The sequence below is a fragment of the Hemicordylus capensis genome, chromosome 1, assembly GCF_027244095.1.
Source record: "Hemicordylus capensis ecotype Gifberg chromosome 1, rHemCap1.1.pri, whole genome shotgun sequence".
NCBI lineage: Eukaryota > Metazoa > Chordata > Lepidosauria > Squamata > Cordylidae > Hemicordylus > Hemicordylus capensis.
In genome coordinates, this window is record NC_069657.1 from 37742993 (window position 1) to 37765554 (window position 22562).

Genomic DNA, 22562 nt, shown 5'->3' on the forward strand with positions numbered 1-22562 from the left:
ACTTGTATGCTACAGGGGGTGCAGGCCAGAATCTAAGTTTAAGAATCCCTCTTAGAGGGGATTCCCAGATGTTGTTGACTACAATTCCCATCATCCCCAAACAAAAGCCATTGCAGCTGGGGATTCTGGGAGTTGTAGTCAAAAACATCTGGGAATCCCTGTTAGAGGGAACACTGGCGCAGCCCCACACGGACCTCTGAGTGGTGCAAGGCCCTGCCCAGAAAAGCAGCAGGGCAGTGGAGCAGCCGGTTAGGACCTGCTTTACTCATGCTTAAAAGGGACCACTCTCTGCCTTGCCTAACGATTCATGCATATTCCTACTGTAGCATGGAGCTGCAGTAACCACAGCACAGTGCTATGGTGGCTGTGTGTATGGCGCTATCCCTTCGTATAATTCTAAGCTGGAAAGAGCACTTTTTATGGGAGGTTACATAGGAACAAAGGCAGTTGTCTTATACTGAGTCAGACCACTGGTCCATTGAGCTCAGTATTGGCTACAATGACTGGCAGCAGCTCTCGAAGGTTTCAGGCAGGGGTCTTGTCCAGCCCTACCTGGAGATGCCAGGGATTGAACCTGGGACCTTCTGCGTGCAAGCAGATGCTTTTCCACGAAGCTACAACCCCTCCCATGAGGGAGAATCTGGCAGTGTGCACATGTAGCCACCCATCCAAATGCAAACCAAAAGAGACCCCACTAAGCAAAGGGGACAATTTATGCTCACTACCACAAGTCCAGCTCTCCCGGTTAATTGGAAGGTACGGCACTGGTGTGGAAAAAGAAAGAAAGCAGAGCAGGGCAGTGGGTGGCCGGCCAATTCCAAACCATTATTTGCAAGACTGCAATAATAGTTTCCTGTGACTTCACACCCATTTGTTTAGAAAGTTAGCTGAAACCCATTGTTTGAATCAAGATAGCTTTACAATGCTGTCAGCACTAGTGACCTCAGCACAACCTGTCCAGAATTTCCCCTGTGCAAGGCTCATTGAAATGAATAGTACTTCTGCAAGAGCTCATTTGATCCCATTCATTTAAACTGGGCCTTACGATACAGATGGGAAGAAAACAAATCCATCTCTGCCTCAGTCCACTTTGTCAACCAGTGCTTTCAAAATTTACTTCTCTTTGACAACAGGCAATGAAGAGGGGGGGAGGGGGAGCTAAAATTACTGTAACAGAAAATTGCATCCGCTTCAGAAACACGACAAGAGGACAGCTCTGGCTTGATACGGTAGCCATAGGAATAGGATCATATCCAGTGCTCCCACAGTAGCAAAATGCAGAAGGGTTTTTGGGGAGAGTTTAAAGGAAAATCCAAGATACAAGGTTTTAAGCTAATAAAACGTTAAGAGACTCTTTTAAATCCAGGGTATCCTGGTTCACATACTGAGCAACGTCCCATATGGGCAGTTTCCGCACCACCCACACTGCTGCAGGCATTTAGAACAGAAGTTATGGGGCAGCACAAGAGCCACTGGGAAGAATGGCCGTCGTGTGGTGCAACAGCGTCAGCACAATTTCTTGACATCTGTGCAACCCGCGCTCTTGCACAATGACATCGGTTTGGTTTTAAATGCCTGCAACAGTGATGTGGAAAACTGCCTGCAGGACACTGTGCAGTATGTAGGCCACAGACATTTGGACAGACCTTTTTCCAAAGGAAAGGGGTGTGTGTGTGTGTGTGTGTGTGTGTGTGTGTGTGTGTGTGTGTGTGTGTGTATGTGTGTGTGTAGATTCCCAAGGGTGCTCAATGGATGTGAATGAATGGTTTATTCAATACTGCCTGACATGTTTCAAGCACTGAATGCTCTTCTTCAGAGGCAAATGTCTTTCTAATATCTTTCTGTGGATTCTATCCTGCAGTAGGAGGAACATCTGTCCATTTAGCGCACTTGGGAATTCCCTACCACCACCCTTTCCTTCTGACCTTTTGGTGCTTCCTCTCCCCACTTTCTCCCCCACCCCCCGCCACCGCCCCCTGCCGCAACTAACCTTGGGTTTTTTGCAACGTTTCCTCGATGCCTGGTTCATTCTGGAGACAGGAAAAGGGTTGTCTTTGTTGAGTTGCTAAAAACAACACAGAACAGAACGTTTTAGCAACACTTTTAAGCATAGGATGCCATTTTACAGCTGGGGAATACAGAGGCAGATATATAACTTGCCCATAGATCAGGAGCATAAGTGTGCAGAAGACCGCAACCTTTTTGTTGCTGCTACTGTTGAACAACTGGTAGTCAAACATCCCTGATGATCTCTACAGCAAATCACCCAGGGATCCACTACCAGTTGATTCTGATCTACCCTCTGCTCTCCCACCTCCCAGACTATAAGGGGGAGAGATATGCAGCACACTCTTATGAAGTTGAAGCCCCCCCTTAGTAGGTTATGCTGGGAAAATGGCAAATGTCTACTGGACAGCCAAATGTCTATAAAATGCCAAATGTCTACTGGACAGCAAGATGATCAGCCTGGCATGAACCTCTTAGGAGAAGATAAGGCTTCCCCTCTTCCCTAGAGCAGCCTCTTCAGCATTACCTGGCACTCTCCCCAATGCTTGCTCCTTTGGTTCTTCTTCCAGCATCTGGGAGTTGACTCTGGACGGCCGGCTCTGGACATGAATGACTTCCAGGGGAGCCTCCTCATGGGACGTTCGCGTCCTGGGAGCCACAGGTACCGTCTGCTTCGGTGGGACTTTCCATAAACCAAACAAACTTCAAGTTTAATGCACAAAGCAAAAGACCACTAGTCTTCAACCAATCAATCGTGTCCTCTAAAAACCCTTCTAATGTTGGCCAAAATAGCCACAGTTCCTAATGCTAGAGAATTTGGCTTTCAGATTAACTTCTGAATTTTCAAATTTCCACCAATACACAGAAGTGAGAGATGCCCATAAAAAATAATAGGAAAATTCAGAATTGTTAGCGTGTGTGATTGGGCAGCAGCATCCCAGCCTCCACACACACCCCAACAAAATTAAGCAGCAAAGACAATAATTCATGCTCCAAACACAGTTTCTTTTTGTGTGAAAAATGTTTTGAGTTTTTAAAAGTGAACAGTAAAGGGTTCTTCATGCACGTGAATGGTGCCCACATGCAGCTAGATGCTGGATCTGGGCTGCAAAGGATTTGAGGCAAAGGTAGGGTGGCCTCTGATGCAACTTAAGGCGTGTTTTGTATGGGGGGGGGGAATCAAACTGGACTCAGCTCCACTTCTAACCTGCAATATTAACAGTGGACAACACTGCAGGGTTGTCAGAAACCACTCTCTCTCAGTCAACACCACTCTTTGCCCAAACATGCAACACGGGGATAATGGACTTCATTGGCACCAGCAGGGCCATTAAATGTTTAAAGGTAAAGTGTGCCGTCAAGTTGGTGTCGAGTCCTGGCACCCACAGAGCCCTGTGGTTGTCTTTGGTAGAATACAGGAGGGGTTTACCATTGCCTCCTCCCGCACAGTATGAGATAATGCCTTTCAGCATCTTCCTCTATTGCTGCTTCCCAATATAGTACCAGCAGGGATTCGAACCAGCAACCTTCTGCTTGTTAGTCAAGCATTTTCCCTACCACGCCACTTAAGGTGACTAGCTATTCAAAAAGGAACACTGGCTTACCATGAAAGGTTCCTTTCCCCTGTGTTAGGAGCTCATCACAGAGCGTTGTACACTGAGCATGCTCGAGACAGAACTGGGACACGTGACGCTGATCTCCTGTTGCCATTGGCATCCTAGCCCCAGTTCCAGGGCTGTCGCGAAGAGCGGGTAGTGTCAGGTGGAGGGAGCTAGTCAGAGTGTATCTGAATCAACAAAAAACTTGAAAGAATTGACAACACTTAAACAGAGCACTCTCAGTCTAGGACTGAAGGGCAAGGGTGGGGGAGGAAGAGAGAGGAACTGGGAGCAAGGGGAAAGCCTGTCCACTGTAACCCTGGGAGCTGTCTTCCCCACAAACGGTGGCATTGAGACACGCCGTGCAGTTAAAGACAAAGTCCCACCCCCCCGAAGAAGGAAAAAAGACAAGAGAAAAAACATACATCCGGGTTCTGGGTCTGATGAGCTCCCAACACAGGGGAAAAGAACCCTTCACAGTAAGCCAATGTTCCTTTTTCCTCTGTGCTGGAGCTCATCATAGAGGAACTTGCCCAAGCAGAAAGAAGGGTTCAACCATATACAGGGGAGGGTAGGATGCAGAGAACCTGTTGAAGGATCATTCGGTCAAAAGCAGCCTGAGGAGTAGAGGAGGAGGATATTTTATAATGCCGGATGAACGGGGTGATCGAAGACCATGTGGCTTCACTACAGATTTCAGGAAAAGGAGTGTGCACTGAGAAGGCTGCAGAGGTGGCTGCGCATCTGGTGGAATGCGCCGTAACTCACCCAGGCAGCTGGAGGTTAAGAGAAATATAAGTGAGGAGAATGCAAGAGCTGATCCAATGTGCCAGGGTGGTCTCAGACACCTTATTCCCCAGGGCGGACTGGTGAAAAGATACAAAAAGGGAATCCGTTCTGCGGAAGTCCCTGGTGCGCCTGATGTATGTGCGCAGGGAGCGTCAAACATCGAGTTTATGCCAGAGCTTCTCCTTGGGATGGGAAGGAGAGGAGCACAAAGAAGGTAGAACAATTTCCTGTGCTCTATGAAAGGGTGAGTTGACTTTCGGGAGAAAGGTAGGGTCAAGTCTAAGGATCACCAAGTCAGACTGGAAGGTACAGAGTTCCTTACGTATTGAAAGGGCTCAGAGTTCGGACACCCTCCAGGCAGACATAATGGGTACTAAAAAGAGGACTTTGTAAGAGAGCACCTTAAGGGGAACAGAAGACAGAGGTTCGAAGGGCGGGAGGGTTGTCAAGGCATTCAAAACTCTGTTGAGATTCCAGGATGGGAAACATGACGCGGGAGGTGGTGCAACATTGGATGCTCTGAGAAGGAACCTAGAGATTTAAGGTGAAGAGAGGGGAAATTTGAACCTGGGCAGGAGATGTCAAGGACCAATGCAAGCGCTGAAGCTTGACGCTTCAGGGTACTGAGTCGGAGACAGAGATCTAGTCCAGATTGGAGAAAGGCTAATACCTCGGGGACGCCAGCTTGCAGTGGGTCTTTGTGGTGTGAACGAGACCAACAGAGAAAGGCAGACCAGGTAGTTTGGTAAATTCTATTCGTGGATTGTGTACGGGAGACTAGAATGGTATTATGATCCGACTTAGAGTAGCCTTGTGAGGCTAACTTTGCATGCTCAACCTCCAGGCGAAGAGTTGTAGCCATTCAGGATCTGGATGGAGCAGAGGGCCCTGGGAGAGGAGATCACGACAAACGGGCAGTTGCCATGGAGGCTGGACTGAGAGGCCGATGAGATCAGGGAACCATGGTCTCCGTGGCCAGTGTGGAGCAATGAGGATTAGACCTGCCTGTTCTAGAGCCATCTTTCTGAGAACCTTCATTATTATTGCAGTTGGGGGGGAGGCGTACAAGAAGGCCTTTGGCCATGGTGATGTCAAGGCATCCATTGCTTCTGCTTGTGGAGAGTGGAACCTCGTGAAGAATCTGGGGAGGAGGTAGTTGGAGGGGGACGCGAAGAGATCTACCAGTGGCATCCCGAAGATTTGGGCGATTTGGAGAAAGACTTTTGGATGGGGAGACCATTCTGCTGGATTCGATGAATGGCGACTGAGCAAGGACGCCAGGGAGCCGCCCGAAGAGCGCAGGTCATCCACCTCAAGGAGTTTTGGCTTGTACAAGCGTGCTTTCGTTTTTGATTTGGAGCAGACTGCCTTGATCAGCAGCTGCTCGCTGAGCTGAACGGAGCTTAGAGCCTCAGATGCTGGCGAGAGCTTCCACTTTTTCTTCTTAGGATAGGGCTGGTCTCCGCAATGCCTGGTCATTTTGGAGGCTTTTTTGAGAGAGAAACCCAAAGCCTGTGACTCTGGAGGCCCAATGGAGGGCACGGAGCGAACAGAAAATGCCAACTCAGGCTGTTCAAGGGAAGCGCTGGCAGCGTGCTGCAAACTGCCCAAGTTCTGCAGCAGCTGTGAACCCTCAGAGAGGGAGCCCCGAAGGAGCTCTTCGGCATGAACCTGCTCCATGGATAAGATGGGGAATGAAAATGAAAATAATGATTTTCACCCAAGATTTGACCAATTAGCCGAATTAGCATAAGAAAAAAGGAGTTTTACCAGAATTTAGGACGAATTAGAAGATCAGCTCCCTTCCCACCCTTGCACAATCTAGATAGTGAGCGAGGGAGGAAGGAAAAAAGGTGGAGAAGAGGTATCCAAAAGGCAGGCAAAAATGCGGTAAGAAGTAAGAGTGATCTCTACAGACATCTATACTTGAGCAAGACAGAACTGGAACTAGGATGCCTACGGCAACAGGAAATCAGCGTCACATGTTCCAGTTCTGTCTCGAGCGTGCTTAGTGCACAACCCTCTATGATGAGCTCCAACACCGGGGTGGGGGGGAGCAGGAATTACATTTTTCACATGAAATAAGAACCAAGTTTTAAAAAGAACACTAACACTTGTCTTTGCTGTTACTTTTTGTTTGGTTTGCGGGCAGAGGACATGTTTCCGCCAAATCACAACTAAACTAAAATCCTGGAATTCTCCATTGTTTTCTTGGGGCAACTCCCACTCCCACCCTTGGGGACTACCCCCCCCCCCAAACATCAAAAGTAACTTGGAATTCCATCTCCAGACTCAACTTCTTTTTTTAATCTCTACATGTCCTGAGAGGTGTTGGGATTTTTCGATACCCACTTGTACTGGCCCACACAGCAGATATTTGCCTGTGGTGTTGCAATAAAAGTTGAACCACAGGACTGATCTCTTAAGCACTGCAGTAAAAACAAATCCTGTTTTCTTTGTACAACCACAATGATTCACTTGGGCTCACTGAAACAGACTAGGAGATCATATTGTCTCTGTCAAACGGAAGGAATTACCTGTAGCATAATTGGTTGTCTTTGTAACCGATTCCTGAGCTTCAGATATAGCTTTCAAGATTAAATTCTTATTGGCCTGCTTGGAAGGGGGCAGCGAAGGCCTGTGGGGATTAAAACAAAAAGATACAGCCAAGGATGAATAGGAGATTGTAGATCTTCCTCTTACACACATATACTACAGCAGTGTTTAATTGGCTCTGATTGAACACTGGCTGAAATCCAGAGGGATGTGCATAGGAGAATTTCTGGAAAGCACGCCTGCCATCAGCTGTTCCCCTTCTTCTGTCCTGTTCTCTGGACCAAATACATTCAGGCCAAATCACAAATTTGATTACTTATCTCTGTGAAGAGATTCTTGCATTCGGAGGCGCACTCACCCCTGGACTTCGGGGCTGAAGTCCAAGGCCTCCACACCCCCTGGGGGCCCCCAAATCATCTTTAGTCTATCCTGGATGGTGTGGTTTGTGCCCTCAAGAACCTACGTGTTAAAAAATGATGCTTAACTTGCAGCGGGGGGCCACCAAAGGCCTTTAGGTCCAGGCTCCAAAATTACCTAGGTGCACCTCTGCATACATTCACTTCATGGGCAGACCCATTTAGAGCAGGGATGAGTAGACTGGGAGCTATTTCCCCCCACAAAGCCTTGGGAGCTACCAGCATGAAATAGCAGCTTGGGGAGGAGAGGCCAGTCAGTCACAAAACGGCAGCTTGGAGAGACACAGCCTGTCATCCCTGAACTTCTGGGAAATTCTGCTGCCGGAGGGGAACAAGACAGGCTACTTTGTTGGAGAAGAAACTGGAGAAAAGATAATTTGAAAATAAAAGCAAACCTGCCCACTTGAAAGAAGAGGGATTAAAAATGGCGTGAACATGCCCAGACTCAGCTAGTCCAATCTGCAGTACTAGTGGGCAGGGCAAAGCAAGTCCAAATGCCTGGAGAGCTACTTCAGGTAAGACCAGGAGCTCCCAAGGTACCTAATGCCCACCCCTGACCTTGAAGTCAGTCTTGTAAAAATGACTGTAGCAATGCAAGCTGTACTCCCCTGTTCCACACCCAGAAGCTGGTGGCAGCAGAGGCCAAGAGGGAAATACTCTTCACCCTCTACAGGCCTCTCTAATGTAATTCCCCTTTTTGAGAAACAGTAACAAATATCTTTGAGTTGATTTGGATCAGAGCAAACTTAAGCTTGAAGTTAGTTTCTCCTTTGAAAGAGCAAAGCAAGCAGTAATTATTGAAGAACTAATGCCTTAAATAATTAAATGATATTATGGCAACCAAAGGAGCAGTTTCGATCTGCTTTCCTAGGCAGGTTTTATGACATAACTTGATTCTGCAGTTTTCTTGTACATGGGAGTCTTTTGTGTTCCTAGTTGAGCACATTAGTATAAGTTCCTCTGTAAAAGTCACACTAGAATTCAAAACCTCTCATTTTAAAGAACTTTTGGATACCTTCTTTCAGGTTTTGCAGGCACAGACACACTGCTGGAGATGCCTCCCAGCCGTAGTCCATAATCTTCCTCCTCTTCCTCCTCCTCCTCTCCTCCATCATTACTGAATCGCTTCACTTTAACTACTGAGCTTACAACTGACAGCTTTCTCTTCCTGGCATTTTCTTCCTGCACATAATAGAACAATTCAACACCATTTACTTCAGTCTACATGAAAATCACAAGAGAATTGCTGCTGTTCTTGCAAAAAGAACCAAAAAGACACACACATTTTAACTGCTAGGATTACAGGGTAGACTGAAAGCCTTGAGCAAATCTGCTCCGTGTCTGGAACCATAAAGTAAAGTGTGCCGTCGGGTTGGTATCAACTCCTGGCAACCACAGAGCCCTGTGGTTGTCTTTGGTAGAATTCAGGAGGGGTTTACAATTGCCATCTCCCATGCAGTATAAGATGATGCCTTTCAGCATCTTCCTATATCGCTGCTGCCTGATATAGGTGTTTCCCATAGTCTGGGAAACATACCAGCAGGGATTCGAACCAGCAACCTCTGGCTTGCTAGTCAAGTCATTTCCCCACTATGCCATTAGGTGGACATCTGGAATTCTCCCTTTAAAAGTGCAGTGTTTGTCTAAATGAAAGCCTTCGTCTTTTCCTCTTGAACAAGATGCTAAAATCCATAAACCATATACAGATTTACACAACTACTGAGCAATATCTAGGCCTCTACAAAAAAATTTTTTTTTGGGGGGGGAGGGAAGCTATAATTGAGCTTACCTCTATAATTACCCATATGAACCAATTGAAGCTTGCTTTCACCCTTGAACAGTCCTTCTCCCCTTACTCCCTGGTCACCATCTTTTACTCTGTCTCAAGAGAACTCTTTTAAAATCACAGTATTGGAAAGTTCCCCACAGAACGATTAGTTCAACTCTCCACCCTACACTTCAAGTAACACCAGATGTTTATAGCCCTTTTTGTTGAGCAAGAGGTTGGTTATTTGCCTTCAACCTTTCTCCTACACCTGCTGCTCTACTATGCCACATGTTCAGGATTAAGGATGTGCAGACAGGTCCGGGGGTCTGGTTTGGGGTCGAACCGAACCCCCTCCTCTTGATTCCAACCAGAGCGGAACCGAACCCCCAGACAAGTCCGCAATTTTTTAAAAAATTTTAAATTTTTATTTACCTTCAGCCCTGGGGGGGGGGGGCTTCCTGTAGGCTGTGGGGGGGGGGTCCCCGCCAAGGTTCCCCCCCCCGCTGGTCTCTCACATCACCGCTGTGGCCTGAATTTAATCAGATTACTGGCCCATTCGGGCCTCCGTAAATCGGCGCAACAGCCATTTTTTAGGCCACCGTGCATGCGCAAATGGCCTCTGTGAGGCCTGGCATGGCCCAGGACCTCGCAGAGACCATTTGTGCATGCGTGGTGGCCATTATTTTCTGGCAGGCATTTAAAAAAATAAAAATAAAAATGGCCACCATGCCGATTTATGAAGGCCCGAACAAGCCACTAAACTGATTAAATTTAGGCCATGGCGGTGATGTGAGAGGCCAGAGGGGGGAGGGGGAACCTTGGCGGACACCCCTCCCCCCATGGCCTACAGGAAGCCCCCCCGAAGGGGCTGAAGGTAAATTAAAAAATTTAAAACTTTTTTTTAAAAAAAATTAATTTGCGAACCCCTCCCCTGGACCGGGGAGGTGGGGGAGGGGGGTTTGGAGGGGTGCCGGACCAAACTGGTCCGGTCAGGTTCGAGTCCGGTCTGGACTCAAACCGAAACTGGCCAGCCGGTTTTATGCACACCCCTATTCAGGATAATCTTGAATTACCATTGCCTCTCTCTCTCTCCCCCCTCACCCTGAAAGCACTGGGCTCTTCTGTGTGGTACCGAGTCACCCTCGCTGCCCGCCCCCCCACCCAAAGTAAGCATTTTAATTATTATTTAATTATTAACTTGGGAAGGTGAAAGAAGTCACGATTTAAAAGACATTTTAAGTTGGATCCAGTCTGAAGGGGGCTGGACCTGATGCAAAATGGGGCCAGACTTTTCAGGTGGGGAGTTCACATTTTGAGCTTGCCCCATTGTCGTAAATCTGTTGGCACGGCTGACACAACAGGATTTACAATCCCTCCAGCTCTACTTCTGTGAGTCAAGATGGAAATTCTATAGATAAGAGTAGCAGCTTAGCTGCACGAAGGAAAGTAAAAAATGACTGTCAAAGATAAAGTAGTATAAGCAAACTAAAGTCCCTTGAAACTAAACTAGGTACACCCCCCCCCCCCCGATAACTGTAAACCGCCCTGAGCCATTTGATTGTAAACTGCCCTGAGCCATTTTGGAAGGGCGGTATACAAATCAAATAAATAAATAATAAATAAACTGAGCAATAACTGAAATAAAGGAGCAAGGAAGAAACAGAACAAGGACAGGCTGAAACAAGAAAGGTTGAACAATTAAAGTATGAGGAACACTGTCTGCTGAAGGTAACGCGGCTGACAGTACTGTCTCGGGAACAGCATCTGCTTGATATAGGGCTCGAGATAACTGGCAGCCAATCAGGCTTTTCTGAATCAGCATTTCTATTTCCTCTCCTGTGAGATCTTGTGCCTGCGTGTCTCCCACTGAGCCTTTCTCTTGAGACGTCTTCTTAACACAGGTGAAATTCCAGCTTCCTCCTGATCAGTCTCCTCAGCCCTCATCTCTGCCAGTTGTCCAGATTCCCCTGCCTGCTGCCATTCCACCTCAGCTCCAGAGTCTGTTCTCACAGCCAAGTCCTCCTGCTGTGCTTCTGAGCCTGCTCTCCCAACCAAGTCCTCCCGCGCCTCCTCTGACTCTTCTGTCTCAGAGGTCTGAGCCATGACAACCATTCAGAATCTCTTGGGACCGAGAATAATCTGGATGTACATCTCATGCTTCCTTCAAGGAGTTCTCAGCAGCATACATGGTGTTTTGCTTGTTTTTTCCACACAGCCATGTGGTGGAGGCCACATGAGAGGTAGTGACTGGCCCACAGTTGCCCAATGAACTGGAGGAAGGTTTGAGCTTGGCTGCGGTTCAAGAGTACCTCACCGGCTCTCAGCTGCGCTTGAAAGTAAGATTTGAGATGAAAGCAAGTGGGACAGAAAGGGTGAGCCACCTGAAGTTTAAAATGCTCACAGAAAGGCAGAAAAGGACCACCACCTACAGCAAATCAGTTTGTATTTTACATTCAAGAAACCGAAATTCTCCGTTTGCCAAGAATTGTGGAAAAGGTTCTACCCAATGATACACAATTCCCATATATTAGTTTGAATGTAGAATTTGCATTTTTGCAGAGCTTTGAATTTTTAATTATAAACCTTGTGGTGGCAAAAAAGTATGTCTGTGTGAGGGAGAGGAAACAGATTGGGAGTAGAAAGGGAAACCCGGGGCGGGAGGAGTTATAAAGCCAAAAGGTTGCATATAGTACAGAGATTTACTTGTCAGATACATACATGAAAGTACAGAGATTCTAGTTTCTCAAACAATAGGAACTATAGCAAACACAACCTGCAAATGTTCATATATATTCACTACCAAGAGGGCTAGAAACTTGATTTCCAAAGAAAATCGGTTTTTAGAATCCAGGCTTAGCACCTGTCACTAGATTCTGTGTGGAATCATATTAGACAACAAACCCTATTCATACCGATAACAACTTATTCATCCACATCCAACAAAGCCAGGAATGTGATGACACAGGTTATCCTATCACCCGGTCACACAATGGACGTGTGCAGAAGCCACTACTAATACAATGGAGAGAGGACAGAGCAGAGAGCCACATTCATGATAGAGGAAAAAGAGCAGTAAATAACTTTGTGACCGATCATAAGAAAGCGAGATTAGTTTAGATGCGGCTGTTGAGAGCATGTTCAGAGAAGGCATGTCAACTCTGCATGACCAACTGTTAAGAGGAAGGATTTGTGATGAAGGATACTTCAAGCATGTTGCTTATGGTTCCTGATGCCCAGTGCAATAATTTTTCATTTGATACACAGCCTGATTGTTGCAATGCCACTGGCTAGAAAGACATAAATCACAGAACTCCAACCCTGCAAAATCTACTGATTCTAAAAACAGATTTGTTAAAGCTACAGTTTGGATTAGAACTAACAGTAACCTGATGAATCTCTCACAAGAGTACCACAGCCCACAAGTGGGTCTCTTTGTTGATTTACTGAAAGTGTGCCATCAATGTGTGTGCTGGTTTACAGAGTCTGTTGTTATTTGTTTGTGTTCCTTTGCTGGTTTAAGACCAAAATAAAGGATGTTCGATTTACAGAACAACCCCTGCTTCCGGGAGCTTACAATCTCAGTTTTGTCAGGTGAGGAGATGATGAGAAAAGGAGAGCTAAGGGTAAAAAGGGATTAACAACAAAAAATATTTATATACCACTTTTCAACAAAACTTTCCAAAGCGGTTTACATAGAGAACAAACAAACAAACAAACAAACAAACAAACAAAGGCTCCCTGTCCCTAAAGGGCTCACAATCTAAAAAGAAACATAAGATAGACACCAGCAAAAGTCACTGGAGGTACTGTGCTGGGGGTAGGGATGTGCATGGTCCGGAGCGGTCCGGACCGGCACCGAAGGGGGGTCTCCCTTTAAGGGCGGCGGTGGGGGTAGAACTTACCCCTCCCGCCGCTCTTCCCCCTCCAGCGCCTGTATTTTCTGTAGAAATTGGGGCGGCAGGATACCTCCCCGCCGCCCCTTCTGCCTCCTCAATGCCGCCTCCTTCATTCCGCCACGCTGTATGTGGGGGGGAAGTCGCATGGAAGCCAGAAGTGAGGGTTGCCTGGGCGCGTCGGCACGTCCTCCCTGGCGGAGCTGTTTTCAGTGGCTGCTGGGCGGCGGTGGCGGCTCAGGATGGGGGAGCTGCCGGGCGGAGAGGCGCCGGAGCGGAGGCCGGCTCGGTGCTGTGCCGGCTTCTGTTCGGGTTTAATACCATTGGCAGCAGTAATTACTTTTGAAACCGTGAGTCCCTCAGCAGCAACAGGATCTTTGCAAAACGAAGCCGCACGCGCGCCCACCCCGTCCTGGAGGCGGCATTGAGGAGGCAGAAGGGGCGGCGGGGAGGTATCCTGCCGCCCCAATTTCTACAGAAAATACGGGCGCTGGAGGGGGAAGAGCAGCGGGAGGGGTAAGTTCTACCCCCCCCGCCCTTAAAGGAACCCCCTCCACCCGAACCGAACTGGCCAGGTCCGGATCGGACAGTTCGGAGGCCTTTACAATGGCCTCCGAACCGGTTCGGACTCATCCCTAGCTGGGGGTGGATAGGGCCAGTTACTCTCTCCCTGCTAAATAAAGAGAATCACCATATTAAAAAGGTGCCTCTTTGCCCAGTTAGCAAGTGCAGTTATATGTATTTAGGCTTCTTCTCAGTTGATTTACTGGGAGGTTAAGCCAAAGGATTCCTGTATGGGGATCCCAAATAGAAGTCACATTGAAAAATTGCATAGAGGCCACTATAACCCAAGAAGGGTTATACCTTCTTGGGTATAACCCTAAGCTAGTCAGTGGCTGACATGTTGTGCAGTAGAGAGCAAGTGGTTCCAAACTGCTTATGCCACCAGGGATGTGTGTAAAAACTCGCCTGGGGTGTTGCATAAGAGCAGTCTTGCATGAATACTTCAGTTTGTGCAACTGCACTTTCATGATGCTACTGACATTAATCTCTGACTAAGTAGCATCACAGAAGTACAACAGCACAGGTTTAAGTATTCGAGCAAGAGTGCTCTTGTGCAACTCCATGGGTGGGTTTTTTCAGGTCTGCACCATTGCAGGCAGTTCAGAACCGCCCATGTTCCACATGTTCCACTGCGCAACACGTCAGTCCACTGTCATTTGTGATTCCATCACTGAAAACAATAATAATAAAATTCAGACTTGATTCCAGGCACTGCCTCGGTTAGAATATGGGACACATGGTCATTTATTTATTTTTTTGGTATTACAATGTATCGGAGTCATTCATTCAAATAGTCATTTAGTCCGTTTCCCCTCTTACAGGTTGCTTTTGTTGAAAAAAGACCCGATTGACAATGGCAGACTGACCCAGAAACAGGGGAGAATACAGGAGGACCTCGATATTCGCAGGGGTTCCATTCCCAGCTGCAACCACGGATACGGAAACTAGGAATATTGAGTCATTGGAGGCTATGGGATCGTGGGGGTTAGGTTCCCATTCTTTGGGGAAATCACTGAAAATCTGACAATTTGGGGGGGAGGGGGCAATACAGAGAGAAGCTCCCTACCATGTTTTGCTGCTCCCCCTGAGTCACACTGTGCCCTGGAATGCCCACAAATCAGCCAAAAATTGCTGGTTTTCTCTTTTCTTTTACAGAGCCATTTTGAGGCTCTGAAACACAAAATGGCAGCCAGAAATGACCTCCACGGCTATTTCCAGCCATAAATAATGACCTCCACCGTTATTTCCGCTCATAAATGACCTCCATGGTTATTTCCAGCCTGCGGATACACAGGGTCAAAGTGTTTTTTCTTTTTCTCGCACATGCCAAGTTCGGGTGTCTTTTACCCAACCGCAGATACGTGAATCCGCGGATATCGAGGCCCTTCTGTATTCAGGGGCTTGAAAAGACAACCTAAACTTCAAGGCGTGCAGGGTTCTACAAACAGCTGCCAGAGGAACAATCAAGTTTGTTTTACAATCGCGTTCGCTTTGGCACCACGGTTCTCAAACTGTGTTCTAAGGAATCTTCCCTCCTTCTTTCTGGAACTTCCAGGTTGCTCAGTGACAAGGCTGACAAAATTAATCAAGCTTCTCTGAAAGAAGACTTGACCAACAACAACAACCTTCTCCTGCAAGGCACTGGTGAAGGGAGGGGGTTGGGTGTGTTCTGGGGAGCATGCTCTGTTCATATGTGGGAGCAAACTGTTCACTTTTGGTATTTTGATCCTACCTCTCCTCCAAGGCACTCAGGGAGGCATACATGGTTTCCTCTCTCCTTCCCATTTTATCCTCAGAACAACCCTGTGAGGTAGGTTAGGCTAAGAGACAGCAACTGGCCCAAGGAAAGAGAGCTGGTTTAGTGGTAGTGAGCGTTAACTGTCCCCATTTGCTAAGCAAGGTTTGCCTTGGTTTGTATTTGGATGGAAGACTACATGTGAGCACTGAAAGATATTCCCGTTAGGGGACAGAGCTGTGTAGCTCAGTAGTAGAGCATCTGTTCTCCATGCAGAAGGTCTCAGGTTCTGTCCCTGGCATCTCCAAGTAGGCCTGGGAAAGACTCGTGCCTGTAACCTTGGAGAGCCATGCTAGTCAGTGTGGACAACACTGAGCTAGAGGGACTAATGGTCTGACTTTGTATAAGACAGCTTCCTACAATTCTCTGTCACTCAGTGAGCTTCATGGCCAAGTGGGCATCTCCCCAGCCTTAAACCAACACTCTATATCAGAGATTCTCAACGTGGGGTCCCCAGATGTTATTGGATTCAACTCCCATAATCCCCAGCCCCAGTGGCCTTTGGTTGGGGATTATGGGAGCTGAAGTCCATTAACATCTGGGGACCCAACGTTGAGGTTCCCTGCTCTATATCACACTTGCTTTCTGGTAACTGATTGCACTTCCTAGACCGTGCTCCAGAATCTTCAACAATGCAAAGGGCTTCCATAGCAGACACAACAACGTGGAAAGAATTCCCTGAAAGCATGATAACCTCTTGCTTGGTACTGAGCATTATTTGGTGATCCAGAGTTCTACAGAAGTATCACAGGCTATCACATCTATCAACTGCCCAATCAATCAATGGGCAGAAGATCAGAATTACAATTCCTACTTTATTCCACTTAAGACTCACAATAGCATGCACACCCACGCACACCTTACCCCTCCAAGTCACTTAAGTGCTAGAGACTGGATGCCACAAAGTTTAGATGCCACTCGTGAGAGTATTTTTGACCACCCTGGCTATGTTTAGAAAAGGGGACTCCAGGTGTCCATGGTGACCTCCGTTTGTTGAGTACATGATAAATACCAGCATAGCTTGGGCTTACATACTTACCTCACTGCTAATTTTATCAGTGTTCGCTTTGGAAGGGAGCCTGTAACTCTCAGCCAAGGTGCCAAACACTTCTGGATCGCAAAGCTGGACGGGTTCCAGTGACCGGCCGCCCTGAATCTCAAGCTGCTTGCCTGTCTGTAGGCTGCTCTGCTGGGGCAGCCTCTGCAAGAGCATGCTGCTGCCTTCAGCGCTTCGACTGGCAGGCGGGCGGTAGATTTCCACAGACGGGCGGGAAGAGCTGTAAGTCACTGTTACGAGGGGTTTCTTCCGGGGCAGCCGATTCTCCTGTACAAAGTTGAGGTCTTCATCAATGAGATCGTCTGGTTCAGGCTTAATGTCAATCACAGCTTCCAAAGAGGACAGCTCCCGGAGAGGTTTCACAGTGGACATCAAGAGGGATGGGGAGGCATCGTGGCAAGGCTGCCTGTGAAAGAGGAGAGAATGTTAACTCCCTCTCATGTCAAAAAACTTTGCTTGAAAGACAGGGAAAATGTAAGTTATAATGTTTAAGACCTCTGAAAAAGGCAATCTTTACGTTCTGGTTAATATAGTGTTCCACAAGAATTCAGTAATCTTAAGTGCACAAAGAGTTTCACATGATCTCAGTAATTCTTACAACCTTTATCAAAGGCCAATAGTATTATTCTCATTTTGCAGAGGGGGGCTGAGGTTTGGTTCCAACACAATGCCCAACTATGGTTTGGCACTACATGATGAATACACCCACACACTCCCTCCCTCACACACCCCAATTCCCACCAGATTTAGTAGCAAGCTATACAAACATTGTAAACCCAGTTCAAACTGTGGAAGAAGGGGTGTTTAGGGCTCACCCATGGAGCATCAGAGAACTATCTCATGTTAGATCCAAACTAACTCTGAGAGACAGCGGGCCAAGCCAGAGGTCACGCAGAACCAAGGATCAACCTTAGCTTTGAGAGCTTTTTGCGTGCAAACCTTAGCTTTGGTTAGCCTTCAGAGTATGCACTCCCTTTTCCCTTTTTGTGCACAAGCCTTAATTTGTTGTAAACCACCCAGACACACAAATTTGGGGCGGTATACATATATACTAAACATAACATAAAGCATAAATAGTGGTTAGAAACAAGCCAGGATCAGTCATGATGTTTGAACCAACCCATCCTGGCTTATTATAACCAGAGCTCTTGAAATAAACTACTATCTGAGCCCGAGGTTTGAAGTTGGGTTCAAGTTGTGGTTTATTTCAGGAGATGTGGTGAGAATTAGCCGGGATCAGTCAGTTCAGAAGACACAAACGATCCTGACTTGTTTCTAAACATATCAGGAAGCAGAATACTCTCAAAGCTCCTGTGGAAAGTGAAGGAGGTGCATGGGCTTCTGAGACTAAGAGATGGCATGCCAAGCAAAAGTTGACTTAAAGGTACCCCCAGTGAATTCCTGGTTGAGGTGAGATGTACGCCAGGAAAGTCCTGCCTACAGAGCTGCCACTGTGTTGACATCGGCTCTTGAGAAGTGACTGAGAATCTTACCGGGCTGCAGCAGCAGCAGCTCTCTGTTCCTGGGAGCTAGTTGAGACTCTGGAGTCAGTCCTTTCAGGCCGAGAACTTGAGACTGTAAGAGGCTGTATGATGATTTCTTCCCCTTTTCTCTCTTCATTCCCATCTGACACACTTTTACCAGAAGGCAGACTGCTCTCAAAGATGCTAGATTCAGAAGATTTTAGACCAGAAGGCTCTGAAAGACACACACATCTGACCTTAGTTCAAGGTTTATCAGTATTTATACACAACCATAATATGTTCTCTGCAACGAATTTCAACCATAGAACACCTTCTCTGATTCACAGTGCAGCAAGGCAGACTTTCAAAGTAATATTTGAAAACTTCTTTCAACATTCTAATTCCTGCACAGATCAGAGTAATTATACACTAATGACCAAATGAACAAAAGTAGTTTTTAAACACTCTTTTCTAAAATATTCAAGAAAGCACCCACATTCTACCCCTTATTAAAGGTTTTTCATTTCCAAATACATTTTTTACACTCACCTGTGGTTACAGACCGAAGTTTATCTAACACACCATGAAGCCTAAAAGAAAAGGAAATGCTTTATTAGATCACATCAGTTTTCTCCACTTTTTAATGACAATCTCTGTTTTCAAACAAATAAAAATGGGAAAAGGTCTGTCTTCACACATTATTGGCACAGGGCCACGGTGTAGCAATATAGCATGCTGCACTGGGACACTGGAGATTGAAATTCAAAACCTCGCTCAGTCATGAAGTTAGCTGAAAGAAGAATGCAGGGAAATGAACTCTCAAACTAACCCACCACCCAAGTTAATAAACGTGATCTAGGCTAAATGATACACAGATTGCATGATGGGGACCTGCGTGTTTGCTTTTTAAATGTAAATGGCAGCAGAGTATCATACTTTTATATAAATGTAAATGTTGATGGATGGGGGCGGGCTTTGCCCCCCCCCCACAGTCCCAATCAAGATGAGTGCCACCATCTGTGGAGGAGAGCTGGTCTTGTGGTAGCAAACATGAATGATCCCCTTTGCTAAACATGGTTTGCATTTCAATGGAAGACTCCATGTGTGAGCACTGTAGGATATTCCCCTTAGGGGATGGGGCTGCTCTGGGAAGAGCAGAAGGTCCCAAGTTTCCTCCCTGGCATCTCCAAGCTGGAGCTGAGAGAGACTCTTGCCTGGAGCCTTGGAGAAGCCGCTGCCAGTCTGGGTAGACAATACTGGGCTAGATGGACCAATGGTCTGACTTAGTATATGGCAGTTTCCTATGTTCCACCTTCCTATGTTTTACCTTCTACAATTCCCATTTGTCTGAGGCTGGAAGTTCCCATTGGTGCAAATACAAGCTTCCCTGCACAACAAGACAAACAACCACTGTGTGTGGGAGTGGCAGGGAGGGGTGGGTGGTGCAAAGAGTTAAAGCCCTCCTCCTGTCGTGATGTCAGTCCAGATCAGGGCCTTAAGTGGTTGCTATTTACACTCACACACACACACCCCTACCTCAATCACATAATCTGCATATCATTTAGTTTGACCTCAAGTCTGAACACTTTGTCCAACTGCTGTTTTATCAATATGAACATATCTACCAGATGCTTCTTATGCTCTGGTAAAGCAGGTTAATATCAAACCAAAGAACAGAAAGCAGTAAATGGGGAGGGAGTGGGAAAGAAATTCTACACCATACAGGTTTTCCACATCCTATTTCTCTATATCACTTAGTTGACTTCACTGTTTCCTAAATCTCGCTATTCACGGGGGCCATGCTTTCATGAACTGCCCTCAGCTGAAGAGCTCGGGAAGCTCATATTTAGGATTCACCATATGTTTTCCAGGTAAGAGGTTTCTCCCTGATCTAAAACTTAACAGAGGGTAATATTCGACAGATAGCAACCACAACAGGATTCAGGTGAGATTTTTACTACATAGATGGGGACCCAATATAATAAGAGCATTATTGTTGTTTATATGACATAATATACCTACTTAGGGAGAAACAGCTTAACATGAGAGCTTTTGAGATAGAGACCCCAAAAGGGATGTAAGAGTTCATAGCATTAATGGATTATTGTTATGAATTCTGCAACTGAAAGGTTGCTTATGGACAGCTGATGCATCCCAACACCTCAGGGAGGTCCTAGACAAACATTTACATGACTGCTTTATCTCCCAGCAATATTAGATCAAATATTATGCAGTGTTGGAAAACTTATTTAGAAGGCAACCAAAAGATGGGCTAGTATTAAAACTGTAGTTCTTAACATGCATGAGGGTTTCCATTCAGATTCGGTAAAAAGAAAAGGTAGCCTAACCTTAGTATTTCTCATTCAATGGAATCATAAGCAGTCTTTATGCTCCACAGCAGAAAAATAATGTGAGACAGTCAGTCCTAGCCATCTGCACTGATGTACAGTATCTGCCAATGTAGGGCTGTGTCTTGATTTGATGCACTTTCTTGTGCAGGTACTGGCACATACCCTCCTAAGCATCCATGCAGCAAGTCTCTGGATCAAGCACAGATTGTCAGTCTCTCTGTAGTCCAGTCATTCTAGCTCAATTTTTAGTAAATAATGGGGGGAAATCCCAAGGTTTTAAAAATTGGTACAGGTGTTAAGAACACTATTGTAAGTAACATACTAAAAGTCCTGATCGTTACCAGTTGCGCTTGGGCCGCCATCTGGAAAAATGGCTGCCAAAAATAGTTTTTTGCATATATCTCACAAACTGTTGCTCCAATGAGAAAATGTTGAATACAAAAATTGTAATCAAATTGTAATCAAATACTGAAATGTTCCTGAGCAAAGTTATGAATTGGATACTCCCAGTCCAAACCAAATTGTCAAGAAAATAAGATTTTTCTAAATTGCAGCTTGTGGATTAGGCCTAATGAGGATACCATTTTTTAAAAAGAGTGTTGGTTCTCTACCTCTTGGGTGGTGTAGAAATGAGTATGTAGGAGGCATGTATCACGAGCTGCATACACTCTGTCTTCCATGCGTTCCTTGAATCGCACAGCAAAAAAGAAGGGGGAAATCCCCTCGTGTGACTGATAGGAAATTTCATCCTCAATTAGGATGAAGGAAAGGTTTGTATGAGTGAGCTACAGACAAAAAACAGGGATGGCACTGTCACCATGAGGTAACATTCCATGGAAAACCTTCACTTTACAGCAAAACTGTTGGCTGAAATATACATTGAATACCACATTTGTAGAGATAATTTTATGCTCTACAATTTTCATATTTAATATGTTCCTGTGGGAGCAACAGTTTGTGAGATATATGTGAAAAACAATTTCTGACGGCCATTTTTCCAAAGTTCAACTTCTGAATGATCAGGACTTTTCGTATGACACTTACAGCCATGTCTTCATTATCTGTACCAATTTTCAAAACTTTTGAGATTTTTCCCCCTAAAAACTGACCTAAAATGACTGAACTACTGGGACAGGGAACCCTCTTATTCCTTTTGTTAGCTAAACTGCTTTGAGAACCTTTTTGCTGAAAGGCGGTACTCAAATATTCTAAATAATAATCTAACGCATAAGGGGTCACACACAGGTATGTGGAATTAGATGGGCATCAACATACCATACAGTAAATCTCACAGTATTGTTCCCTAGAAAGAGGGAAAGATCCTCCGTCATCTGCTCCTGGCTCTTCTTGTTGGCCACCATGACCATGATATAATCGGGAAGCTCTTCATCTAATTTAAAGAAAAGAAAAATAGAACTGGGCATTACATTTTAAAGCTAAGCACAGAGTTTAGGAAATACACAACTGCTTGCTTTGGCCATTGGCCATAAATAAAGTATCTATCACAACTGATTATTATTAGTATTATTTATTAAATGTTTATACCGCCTCACCCAGATGGCTCTAGGTGGTTCACAAATATAAAAACAGATTTTAAAAACAAACAACTCATTAAAACAAAATTAAAACCAGTTTAAAATAATTTCAGTATGCACTAAGTACTGTTCTTGGAAATTAATGTGAAAAGCTCAGCAGGTTGTTTTTTTTCCTTACTATATTAGAAGTGTATTAAACATGAAGTTCAGAAGGCATATTTTTAAAGAGACAGAGATCCAAAGTCTGAGGCAGACAGGAGTTCAGTAGGTGCAGAATTTCTCATCAAAAGTTGCAGTGATGAGAAAAACAGCATCTACTGAAGGCTATGCTACACAGAACTCAGGGTCTGGAGGCATATGAAGCAGCCAAAAACACAAAATAAATATATATAAAGATGACATAATAAAATACATGATAAGATTAACAATACTAAAAGCGGCAGGAAAAATATAAATAGAGCTTCACAGAGTCAAAACAGATTTTAAGAGGCCCTCTGGAATAACAACATCTTCAAACACCATTTCAAAATGGTAAAACAAAGGGTCTGTTGCACTTCCCTGGGAAGTGCATTTTATAAATGGGACACCATCATTGAGCCAACCAGATCCAATGTACAGCAGGGTCACAGAGTAGGGCTTCCAATTCTGATCTCAAAACTTTGTCAGGCAGGCTTGTATGGGAGTAGGGGGTTCCTACGGTAGCCTGGTCCCAGGCTATGAAGAGCTTTAAAGGCTAAAGTCAGTAGCGTGGACTGAGCCTGGAAACAAGC

At 45.7% G+C, this 22562-nt stretch overlaps 1 protein-coding gene across 3 annotated transcripts in view; it reads right to left on the minus strand.

The window, feature by feature from the left end:
* ZC3H14 (zinc finger CCCH-type containing 14) overlaps nt 1-22562 on the minus strand; it is a 46939-nt gene that overhangs the window by 12489 nt on the left and 11888 nt on the right. For all 3 annotated transcript variants that reach the window (XM_053285481.1, XM_053285482.1, XM_053285483.1), the window contains exons 3-10: nt 21533-21647; nt 18456-18496; nt 17937-18141; nt 16426-16849; nt 8382-8548; nt 6932-7032; nt 2534-2689; nt 1991-2065 (exon numbers count right to left, since the gene is read on the minus strand). In XM_053285481.1, coding sequence (XP_053141456.1) covers nt 1991-2065; nt 2534-2689; nt 6932-7032; nt 8382-8548; nt 16426-16849; nt 17937-18141; nt 18456-18496; nt 21533-21624 — 1261 coding nt within the window. In that variant the 5' untranslated portion in view covers nt 21625-21647. The remainder of the gene's footprint in view (nt 1-1990; nt 2066-2533; nt 2690-6931; nt 7033-8381; nt 8549-16425; nt 16850-17936; nt 18142-18455; nt 18497-21532; nt 21648-22562) is intronic.